The sequence below is a fragment of the Quercus lobata genome, chromosome 10 (genome assembly GCF_001633185.2).
Source record: "Quercus lobata isolate SW786 chromosome 10, ValleyOak3.0 Primary Assembly, whole genome shotgun sequence".
Taxonomy (NCBI): Eukaryota; Viridiplantae; Streptophyta; class Magnoliopsida; order Fagales; family Fagaceae; genus Quercus; species Quercus lobata.
This window is the reverse complement of record NC_044913.1, coordinates 7,437,592-7,449,786: the sequence shown is the minus strand read 5'-3', so window position 1 is coordinate 7,449,786 and position 12,195 is coordinate 7,437,592. Positions and strand designations below refer to the sequence as shown.

The 12,195-nt window shown below is 33.1% G+C and overlaps 1 protein-coding gene across 1 annotated transcript; it reads right to left on the bottom strand.

The window, feature by feature from the left end:
- Positions 1 to 4,590: 4,590 nt before the first annotated feature.
- On the bottom strand, positions 4,591 to 9,658 carry LOC115963937 (probable ubiquitin-conjugating enzyme E2 16). Its single transcript, XM_031083184.1, has 6 exons — positions 9,393 to 9,658; positions 9,120 to 9,223; positions 8,328 to 8,430; positions 8,129 to 8,192; positions 5,238 to 5,326; positions 4,591 to 4,998 (listed from the first exon to the last, which is right to left on the bottom strand). The coding sequence occupies exons 1-6, from the start codon at positions 9,420 to 9,422 to the stop codon at positions 4,903 to 4,905; spliced, it is 486 nt and encodes a 161-aa protein (XP_030939044.1). The 5' UTR covers positions 9,423 to 9,658; the 3' UTR covers positions 4,591 to 4,902.
- Positions 9,659 to 12,195: the final 2,537 nt, after the last annotated feature.

Below are 12,195 nucleotides of genomic sequence, written 5' to 3'. Positions count from 1 at the left end.
AGTTATCAAAAATCAAATATCACTTTTACCTTATCAACTTATGAAAGTAAATTTTTAATTCTTAAGCAATCCTTTGCAATTTGTATATTTTAAATTAATAGAGTATTATAATTATTGATTTTCATGTTTAAATACAAACACCATTTTAAGGTAAATACAAGTATGAGATCCCGAATACTAGGAATGCAACTTTTTTCATATCACCGGATGAATGTTAGATGGAACAAACTGGAGATGATTAATATAAGTTAAATATGAATATATCAGCATTGGGAAACCTAATGGAGACATCATTCGAGATCTAATGGAGTATGGGTGTCTGGCTTCAGTACTTGTTGAGGCAATTGGTACATCTACATTTGTTGAAGTGGAACTCTAGGCCTTGCGTGATGGTTTAAAAATCCGTTGTTCTTTTTCAAGTAGTTGAAATTGATTTCGATGCTAAAGTAGTGATGGAGTGGGTGTCAGGTAGTTCTTATAGTAACTCTGCTCACTATACTCTCATTTCGAATTGCAGGCAACTTATGAGACATGCCCCAAGAATGAAGAATAAGCACAATTTTCGAAAAGCAAATCAATGTGCAGACAGACTAGCAAAAAATGGAACAAATTAACAGTAGGATTTTATGGTTTTTACTATTCCACCTACAGATATCATTTTATTGATGTATTATGATTCAGTGGACTGTATTATGAGAGATTATTCCTTTAACTCTTTTATGTTAGTTTAATGCAACCTAATGTAATCCATCTCAACCACCCAAAAAAAAAAAAAAATCATATTTCATATTATCATTGTCACACCTCCCATTGACACCAAATTTATTGTGCACATTAATTGAAACAGGCCACATAAGCAATTGTCAAAAATGTATTAAAAGTTGTATCCTAAGACTTATTTTATGAGTTCACTTTTTAATTAGCAGCACTTCAGAAATTCTCACATTTTAAGTTTAGAAAGAGCCCAAGTAACATTATAAATGATGGGAATGACTAAATCATCTAATATAGATAATAGATCCCATATAAAATTACAAACTACTTTAACAGTTAACAACAAAGACATGAGTTGTGATAAAAAAAAAATAATAAATAAATAAATAAAAAATAAATAAATAAAAAGACATGAGTATGTTTGTCCCACACCGCTCAAAAACAAGAAAAAATATAATGTCAAAGAGTCCGACTAAAAAAATAGCCGAGCTCAGTCGGTCACTCGATCGGTGGGCAAGTGGGCTCTATGTTGGCTCGCCTGTAGCAAATTGGTTTGGACCACGAGACTTGGGCGACGGCTAGACTCTCATGGTTTCATTTTCCACTGTGACTTAGTTAACACAAAACTTGACATACTTGTTAAGAATATAAAGAATATGTAAATCATGTTAATTTTTTTAATGGAAATTGTATCATTCATTGTCTATAATCAAGTTCGTTGTCAAATTTTGTCCTTAAGAAATAATATTTCAACCAAATTTATACAAGGAAGATTAGAAATTGGAATGAAATCCAGTTAACTTCAATTTAAAAAAAAATACAATGTTATTTCATCTCTAAAATTTTTAATGTTTGTGCTTTTTAATATTCCCGAAGGACAAAAACAATATTTCAACCAAATTTATTTAAGGAAGACTAGAAATTAGGATAAAATACAGTTATCTCCAAAAAATAAATAAATAAATAAAACCCAATGTAATTTCATCTCTAAAAAGGTAATTCAAACTATTAAATTTAGTCCAAATCACCCCCTTCTTTTTAAAGTACCATGTTAGGACTCCATTTTATAGGTCAATACTTTCTTTAAATTTTTTACGACTCCATTTTATAGGTCAATACTTTCTTTAAATTTTTTACGACAAACCTGCAACTTTTAAAAATTTGTTCAATTGTTATGTCTTGTAGCTTATTTTCTCATTTTTTATCCAATGGTTATTGTAATTCAAAATTGAGACCGGTTAACAGTGTTCTTATGTTAATTTTTCAATGAACCATTTTAAGAAAGTTATAATACCACTTTCATGTAAGATATAAAAAACTATCAAAGAGTTGATTACTTTTTTCTTTTCCCATAACAAGTTTCTAAAAATGTTTTCTAAACCACCCTTAGAGTATCCGTTAACTTTCCCCTTCAAAATATACACATAAAGAAAAAGTTATGAAAAATAAAATATTACTTTTGAATACAAATCTTTTGTACCACATTTTGTGGGATTCAGATCTTCAAGATCTTTTTTACCAATAGATTTCCTTAAATCCTAACCACTCTTTTATGATTTAAAGATCTAGATTCTACCATATCAACATTCCATTAACAATACTCTTAAAATAATAAAAATAATATTGCAAATAAAACAATTAAAATTATTGTTAGTAGAATGCTGACATGGCAAAATCTAAACCATTAAATCTTTAAAAAATGGTTAAGATTTAAAGAAATTTATTTGGTAGAGTATCCCAAGAAACCTAGAAGATCTGAATCTCATTTTGTGTTCCACTTTATGTTCCACCAATCACAACTGGTCATGTTTGTTTTTTTTTTTTCTTTTTTTTTCTTTTTAAATTTTGGCTATTTTATAAGGAAAGTTAAACAAATACTTGGTAAGTTATGATTAGTAAAACATAAAGTAAAACACAAAAAATAGTACAGAGTATTTGTATTCATTGCTTTTACCCATCAACTTATGAAAGCAAAGTTTCAATATATAAGTAATCCTTTCCAATTGAGAGTGGGTCATAATTATTGATTTTCACATTTTAATACAATATAATTTTAAGGTAAATACTGACAAAAGATTAAAAATGCTAGGAACACAACCTTTTTATATCAATTTTTACAGCTTAGGTAATAAATTATAATTAGAACATCATCATTTTCACATGAACCCACAATTAACACTTAGAGCATTAGCATTGGAAAATGCTAATGCTATTCTATTTTACAATTCTAAAAACCACTTTATCATTTATACCATCTTATTTTACAATACCTCCACATCCCAAAACTCTATTTCTATTAAAATATTATTTTTTAATATTTCTTTATTATTTCTTTATAACTGTCATTTTTTTTCGGACTCATTTCGTAGGCTTTCCAACAATCTTTTTTTTTACTCTCCTTCTCCCTCAATAGCAACACACAAAAACCCATCAGCACCTCAACCCATTAACAACCACTGTCGTGCAACCCATCAACAACCACAGCCACGGCACCTCAACCCATCAGTACCTAAACCCATCAACAACCACAACCCCAGCCACCGCACCAAAAACCCAAGCCACCGATCAACCCATCAACAACCACAGCCACCGCACCTCAACCCATCAACAACCACAGCCACCGCACCTCAACCCATCAACTCAAAAACCCAAGCCACCGATCAACTCAAGCCACCGATCCACGGCACCAAAAACCCAAGCCACCGATCCACGGCACCAAAAACCCAAGCCACCGATCAACCCATCAGCACCTCAACCCATCAACAACGACAGCCACGGCACCTCAACCCATCAACAACCACAACCACAGCCACGACACCAAAAACCCATCAGCCCATGCCGCCGATTTGAAACCCATCGGAGCAAACCCATTAAAAAAAATCATCACCGGTCACAGCAAAAAAAAAAAAAAAAACAACCACCACAGCACCTCAACCCATCAACAGCCACAGAACCGCCGGATTGCAACCCACCGGAAAAACTCAGCCACTATGATGTGTGATGTATGTTGGGAGGAAAATGGAGTTTGGGTCTGAAGAGAGGAGAGAGCAGATGGAGAAAGAGAGATGTGATTTGTGATATATGTTGGGAAGAAAATGGAGTTTGGGTCTGAAGAGAGGAGAGTGCAGATGGAGAAAGAGAGAGAAGATAACTGAATAATGAGAGAGAGGAGAGATATTTCGGGGGGAAAAGAGGGAATAAAAAAGTATTTTATTTTTAGAATACTTGCTACAGTACAATTCTAAAGATAGAATTGTACTGTAGCACTATTGCAAAAAAATTTGCAATAGTTAAGTTTAGCATTGTCTGATGCAAAGGATTTTAAAGCCTAAAATGTCAAATTGGTCTTAGATATAGCATTAGCATTTTCCAATGCTAATGCTCTTAGGGTCCGTTTGGATACAGCTGAAAACTGAAAACTGAAACTGAAAACTGAAAAACACTGTAGCAAAATAATTTTTAAATGTGTGAATAGTATCGTGGGACCCATTTTTAATGAAAAAGTTGCTGAAAAGTAAAATTTGTGGGTCCATGAACAGTACACGATGTGCTGTGATTGGCTGAAAGAAATGGAAAAAGTCAAAATTTGCGGTTACTGTTCATGTACTGTTCAATGAACAGTAACCGCAGCCCTCACAAAGTTAGAAAACGCGTGAAAAAAAAAAAAAAAAAAAAAAAGCAGGAAAACGTTAACGCGCTGGTTTTCAGCGCAATCCAAACGCACTCTTATTATGCACGCCAATCACAAAATTCACAACTGGCCCCACATAAACAATTGTTAAAAATGTTCGAAAAGTTGTATCCTTAAGACTTATTTTATGAGAGCACGTTTTAAAATAGTAAGCATAAAATAGTAACACTACACAAATTTTTACGTTTTTAGTTCAGAAGGAGCCCAAATATCATTAGAAAAGATCGGAAGGGCTAAATCATCTAAATTTAGATCCCATACCAAGTACTCTCACTGTTAACCACAAAGACACGGATTTGTTTGTCCCCTTGCTTTGAAACACAAATTGTTAATCTTCCTTTACAAATACCAGGCATTGCCAATATACACGAGTTATTACGCATTTGGACAAAATCCTGGTTCAGAATACTTTCTTTCTTTGCCTTCATCTTCCTTTAAGAAGGCTAGCCACCCACTACTTCTTGAGCAACCGATTAAGGAAGAAGATGCTTTAATTATTACACTTTATCATCATGGAACCACCACCTGGTCTCCTTGGGAGATCTGCCATTCTTACAGTTCTTTACATAGCGATCATTATCTTCAGGGCGTTGCTGTAAGCAAGGTCAAGAAAATTAATGATTTAGATACAACAGGAATTAAGTGTGCGCCCATCATTTTACCAAAACATTGTGCGCTCATTCTCTGGTTATAACAATTTAGTACAATCATATTTATACTCTCATTGATCAGTAATAAAATGCAACACACTAAAAATATGACCCAATGATTTGGAAATGGAAGGAAAACTTGAAAATTCCTAAAAGTTAAAAGCGGATGATTAGGTACAAACCTTCACAGTTGAACTTGAGAGCATGGAGAGAATGCTGATACAGATGGAACTAACAGTCATGGCTGGGGACCATGAGTCGTACAAAATATCTACAAAATGCCACATTCAGGTAGTAAATTAAATGTCAGTCTTGCTGCAAGGTAATCAACTGCAGATAATCCATATACCTCAAGTCAGAAAAGATTTTTTTTTTTTTTTTTTTCAACATGATTTCATTTAATAATAATAAAATAAATAAATAAAACACTAAACTAAACAATAAAAAAACTAACTAAAAATTCCCTGCTATTTCAAACTCATTCAGGATGAGAAAGTAAGAAAAGGCAGGTTTTGATTACTCTGCCCATATGCTCATGCACAGACAGAAATCTTACATAGTCATTACTTTTGAGACGCAAAATGACCAATTGAAATACCATGCTTTATTATGAGCTATCATAAATAAATATCATTTCCAACTTTCTCAATGGCCGAAGAGATTATGATTTTGATGTTCCATGCATAACTGCAAGTGACATTAATCTTAAAAATGTATGATAAATTTAAAATAATGATAATAATAAATAAACACAAATGTAAAACCCTAGCAATTCAAAACTGAACTCGTACTAAGATTTTGGAAAACTGATACGTTCATAATTTAAATGTCAATAACAGGAAGAAATCAGCACAATTAAAACTATCTCCAGGAAGAAAAGATAAATAATACAGCATACATGATAATATAATAGACTTGCTTATTGTTACTTTAATGTTAACCATAATGTCATCTAAAACTGATTAAGTTAACCTGCAGATACCATAACAGATATAAAGCCAATTGGCACTGCCCTAATTAATCATAACCATATTAGATAAGTATAAGCGGTGAAGCAATTGTAACTAAAATTTTAAGCTTTACTCTGGAATTCTTTTCCTCTTATTCCCAAACCTTTGGCTGCATATCAGAGGCCTGTCCCATATAATTCCAATCATCCACGTATGTTTAAACTAAGCATAAGACAGAGGGACAGGAGCAGGGGAGATGGGGATTTGAAACAGTTGAGTATAAAAGTACATAAGCAATTATGGGCCAAAATTCATGACCCCAAGATTTTGAATAAAAAGCAGAAATTCAACTTCACCCTTCCTGTTTGATGCCAGTCATGAATAATGTAGAATTTCTTATAGTCCCAGTCACTTGTTTCAAAATCTCCTTTTTGGGTCTTGAATTATCAAGGAAAGAAAGCAATTCAGCTGCTCAAAGAATGGTGCCAATTATCTGAAAAGTTATTTCATTACCCTCGTGACTCTGAACAAATTAAAGAAAAGAAATGTTCACATGTAATGTAGAGACTAGAGACACTGTTCATGGGAACTGTTCACAAAGCACTGTAGCAGACTAGTTTATTTCAGGTTATTTAAATGTTGGGTCTTTTAGGTTTATTTTTTATAGTACATCAAGGATTAGTCTAAATTAATTAGAGGATTCTGAGTTCCTGTCATAGTTTGACTTGTATTATCAATAAATGAATAGATTTTTATTTTAATTTTTTATAAAAGATTAGTTGTTATTTACAAAGTCCTCTCAAGAACATGATGTTTGCTCGATTAAACACTAAATAAGAGATCTTCCCTTGTTTCCCTCAAAGAAGCTAAGATTCCAATGGACAATATCAAAGTAAACCCTTGTCTCATCCCGCTCCCAAGTCCCAACTCAGTCAGTTAGTAGCAAAGCTGAAAACGATCTATTGCTTTGCAACAAAGTAGATTGCAAGAGATTAAACTCCAAATGGAATGGACATTGGAGTGGATTTGTAAGTAGATTGATGAAATGGAAGCCTGTATGGACATTCCAGAAAATGATGACAAGTCCTTTCATGATGCCTATTTTATTAAGCTCTAGTAAATTTGCTGTTTGCTTGATAAACTTTGTACTCTTTTTAAGTGTCTAAGCTTTGTACTATTAGGGATTCAATGATGGTTATGTTGATTTTCTTTCAACACAAATAGCCCACATAGCTAAATAAGAGAAATTACATTTTATGTAGAAGACTTATTACTACAAGATCAAACAAGGCAAAGTAGTAAATTAACGTTTATGTGGGGAAAATAATTGTTCATGTATATACAGCGCACTACTCATGAGGACCATTCATGCAGCCGGCAGCACTTAGCAGCCTAGACTTGGATCTTCTTGCCCTTGGTTTGTTTTTATTATATATTGTTAGGATTAGTATAAGTTAATTATTTCTTGGGTTTTAGGGTTTTGTCTTCTTATGAAAAGAAGATTATGAGGCTCTTGTAATAGCCTCATTTTTATTATCAATAAAATTTGTCTTTGGCTTACAGTTTGTCTTAAGAACTTAGGGTCTGATACTCTGCTTGATTAAGCACCCTAAAAAATAATTTTCCTTTGCTTCCCTCTAAGAAACGTAGGAAAAGGTGGAAAATCAAAGTAAATCCTTGTCTCATCACACATATATTCCAATACTTAACCAACTAAGCATTCAATTCATTTGTGCTACCTTTAGTTCAAAGGAGGTTATTCTTATCTCATGTCTCGGAGAGATTTAAAGCTATGTATATATATTTTTATAAGAATTAAGGCAACATATATTAATTTCATATCCCTTCAGACAATAATATTGATCTCATATCTAAAAACACATGAAAATCTACCTTAAAAGAAAACAGGTATCAATATTACGCAAGAATTGGGGACAAAACCATACCAATCAACAAATGAATTGATGCACAAGAAGGCGCAAAAACACTCATGATGTAACTATAATAAATCATAAATCAAATACCAAAAACCTCTAAGAAAGAGCAGGCCATAATAACAAGGATGGTATGTATGCTAAGAAGGGGGAAAAAAGAAGCTAGTAATATGATTTCCACAAAATTACCTAAACAAATATGGCCATTGCTGTAAATGTGAGGATGGAGTGGAGCAGGATGCAGAAATATCACCTGTTAAACCCACCAACAGAATAAAAAAAAAATATATATATATATATATATATATCATCACCAAAAACAAATGCACTAATTGAACTCTACCCAAGGTTAATTACATATTACGAAAATAAACGGCTTTATGCAAACCTGTGGGGCTTCCATTGGGTAATGCTCAGGAAAGTCAACCTGAAGTTGATAAGTTTCATTTGCATAAAGAGTTCCCTGAGCTCCATTGACTTCAATAACCCACCTTTGAATCCAAAATTCCCACAAAATAACAAATCAAATTCAAAAAACTAACTGAAGAAGCAGGACATCATAGAAACTTAAAGTGGAATATGCATGAGGCTTGAAATTTCCACAGCCACAAAAAGTCTGGTCATAGTTCTGACTGAATACAAATTGTAGAAGAAGTTCCATCTGGCTGACCTAGTGTGCGGCAAGCACTTCAGCCCTAAGCCAACCTATACATATATATATATATATGTTAAGCTACTCATTGTTTTTCACAAAGAGAGAGCAGACCCATAAAAGAAAAGATCGTTTTCTAGTCTTGTTCTTTTTTGAAAGAGAGTCTAGGGTGTATTCAGAGTTTGGGTTTCTTGAGTGAATCATTGTGTCACTGTTGTAAACTTTATCCCAATCACCACCCGTGGACGCAAGCACATCACTGCCGAACCACGTAAATTGCTGTGTTTGTTAATTTATTTAGTCTTTATTACCATTATTGGTTTTGAATCCCACCCTACTTTGCACAACATTCCAATAATTTGAATTATCAAGAACCAAAACATACATACATATAACTCAATTCAACAACCCTAATATCACTATGTTCCTAAATTTTGCTTAGTTATGAGCAAAAGAAACCAATCAAAACCCAAAGAATCAATAAAAAAAAACAAAAACCCTAAAGAAGGGAAGAGAAGAAAACAAAACCTTTGGAGGTTATCGGTGACTTTGTGTTTGAAACCAGCGGGAGGGTTGACCTGCCACTCCAGAAGCTCCTTCTGGAGCCGATTGCAAGCAATCTTACTCAGAGCCTAACAAAAGACCCAAAATTCACAATCATCATTAACAAAATCGAACAAATTTAAGGTTTTTGATAAGATATATGAAACACATATATTAGTATTTAGTTTCTATAGTATATAATTAACAGCTGATTGAAAAAGAGTACGATGTGTGAAAGCGAGGAAATTAGGGCAAAACCTTGCGAGCGTTGGCGGAGGAGCTGGTCATGGTGAGGTTTCTAAAAATGGCGGAGAGTTAGAGAGAGAGAGAGATTGTGATGGTGGTGGTGTTTGACGAAATAGACAAAGAGGACCAGCGACCGTTTATAGAGTTAATAAAATATATGTATGAATGAATGACCCAAGGTTGTGTTATTTTTTTTGTTTATTGTTGTTGTTCCTTGTTCCCCACCATATCTTTTCTTTTTTTTATTTCGATGTTTCTGTTCTTTTTTACTTCTAATCTTTTGCTAAGGCGGCTTTTCGTGCATATGGGGCATTGCTACAACTTTATTTGTAATGCACTCGTCTTATTTCACAATTTGAGTTAAGGTACACCAAAGCTATGAGTAAACAATTAGTGTTTTCAAATCAAGCTACTACTACTAATAGACATAGTATGCTTTTATTTTTCACCACTCACAACTTATTATTATGGATGTCACTTGTTTTTTCGTATTCTAATAATACTCAAATACTCCCTTTAATAAACCTTTAATTAACGATGTTATATTCTAAGCTCTACACTCTAATCCCTCATGTAAGGATGACAATAGAATAGCATAGGATCGGATTAATGATGTCTTCTTTTTAGGATTAGGAAAACTCGTGTAGAGTAGGAGCGATGCAAGGTCAATTATAGGCAAGTTGAAGGAATTTGGTCATCCTTGATGCGGTGGCTTTGACATTAGGTAGATATGAAGTTAAACCAATTATTGAGCATAATGCACACCCATACAATTTAGGGCTACCATAAAACATAAAGCACATATTTAGACACAACAAAGTTTTTAGTACATAGTGACCAGACTATGCAATTGAATACTAGAGCCATGACTATTGTAAGAGAGATAAAGGGAAGAGATAACAACTATTTTAAGGGATGATAACAAAGTATGTTGAAAAAATAAAGTACATATACACATTCAGGCATGTTGAAGCAAATAAAACCTATCATCGTCACGTCACCTCTTAGGATAGAGAAATCCATGCAAAGAGAAAATTTATCATATATCGGATACATGCATCTATCATCTCACATTTGGGCTGGTCTCACAAATGTGAAAATCTCTATGTGAGAGGATGGATACATGTAATATCACCTTTCATGCAAGGGAAAGCAAGACATAATTGATCAAATGAGATAGAGAGTTTTTGTTATCCCTACTTTCATGGCACATGAGTGCCATATGCAATGTGCACAGTATTTATATTTTTATCTTGTGTCCCTACCCTACACATGGGCCCCACCACAAATCACAAGTTAAAAATTTTTAATCATCTATATGTAGGTTAATTAAGGAATATTGTAAAATTGTTGTGATTTTTATTGTGTCCTACAAGTATTTTTTTTCTTTCTTTTTTTTTTCGGTTCCCATTTGCCACCATCTATTGATTCTGTTCACTCTTTGGCGTTTGGCCACCAAAAAACGGGCAATTTGTTCTAACATTTGACTTAGAATTTTTCTTTCATCAGTATTAGATGGTAATAAATAGTAACTTAGGCTCATTACTACTGTCCAATATTTCCCATTAGGAGAAATGGAGAATCTAGTTTGATTCTTATCCCTCACTTCTTGTAAAGGAAAAAAGAAACTCTTACTTTTTTTCTTTTTCATATAGCATACATTAGAAAGAACACAATCATGCCAGCTTTATTCTTGTTTTAGCTCGCCACGCTATAGCTATTAAGGTGGCGTTTGGGTATTGCGTTTCTTGCGTTGCATTTTTTTTCCTTCCTAGATGCGCGTCTGGCACTGTTCATTGTCCATGAACAGTGATGTTAGGCTTATGAACAGTGTCAAACGCGTGAACAGTAACTTTTTTATTATTTTTTTATTATTTTCAACAAAATAAGCGGTATCCAAACGGACCCTAAAACTCTCCATCTCTAACTTGGAAGAATTGAGCTCTTAAAGTTGGCAACAGTTGCACAAGATTAGAATTGTTACATGCAAGATCTATTAGGAGTATTAGTTGACAGGTTTTATTATTGAATAATTATCCTCTGTTTTGTATTTTCAAACGGAAATAAGTGTTATATTCTCTCTTTGTTTTAGGATAACTTAAGTTTAACTTAAGCAAAAAATTAATCAATAATAAGTAGTAATGCTATTTGGGAGGTTTGGTATTTCTTTGAACTAAAACCATTTTAATTGCTTTGTGATCATGGTGACTTGGGTCATGACAAAGAAAATCCCTACCTACACCAAAAACCGATTAGTGTCTTGGTCTAATAATAAAAAAGCTATTATCAGGAGCGAATATCATAAATTGAAAGCTGAAACTCTCTAAAAGAAAAGTATTCATATTCAACATAACTTGTAGTTTCCATCATAACATTACAAATTAGTGTCAAATGTACCAAATCAGTATATGGTTGGATGGTAGATAGCATTATTATGTCAAATTTAACCGATTAGTTCTATTAATTATCAATCTCCATCACAACCATCACAATTAATTTGTTGATTTTAACATTGATCTATATTGTGGGGTTGATAGACAACTTAGAATATCTTTTTCGAGTAAATCAATACAAATTTAGGGGCTGTTTGGTAAGGTGTTTTGAGTAACAGTTTTCAGTGTTTAAACAGTATTATACATATTTCCACACACTTTTTCACCCACACATATTTCTAAAAAATACAAATAATATTATTAGAACAACATTACCAAACGAACCACTTAGTATTTTTTTTTTTTTTTTTTTTTTTGGGTCTAAATCAACTCTCATGCTTAAGCTATAATTTCTAGAGTGTGCAAACAAAAGACAAGTCAAA

Coding starts and splice junctions, on each gene's coding strand:
- LOC115963937 (XM_031083184.1), bottom strand. CDS start 9,422: ATGACCAGCTCCTCCGCCAACGCTCGCAAG. Junction 8,431..9,119: donor GTCACCGATAACCTCCAAAG/GTTTTGTTTTCT, acceptor TTGGATTCAAAG/GTGGGTTATTGAAGTCAATG. Junction 5,327..8,128: donor CAATGGCCATATTTGTTTAG/GTAATTTTGTGG, acceptor GGCATTTTGTAG/ATATTTTGTACGACTCATGG.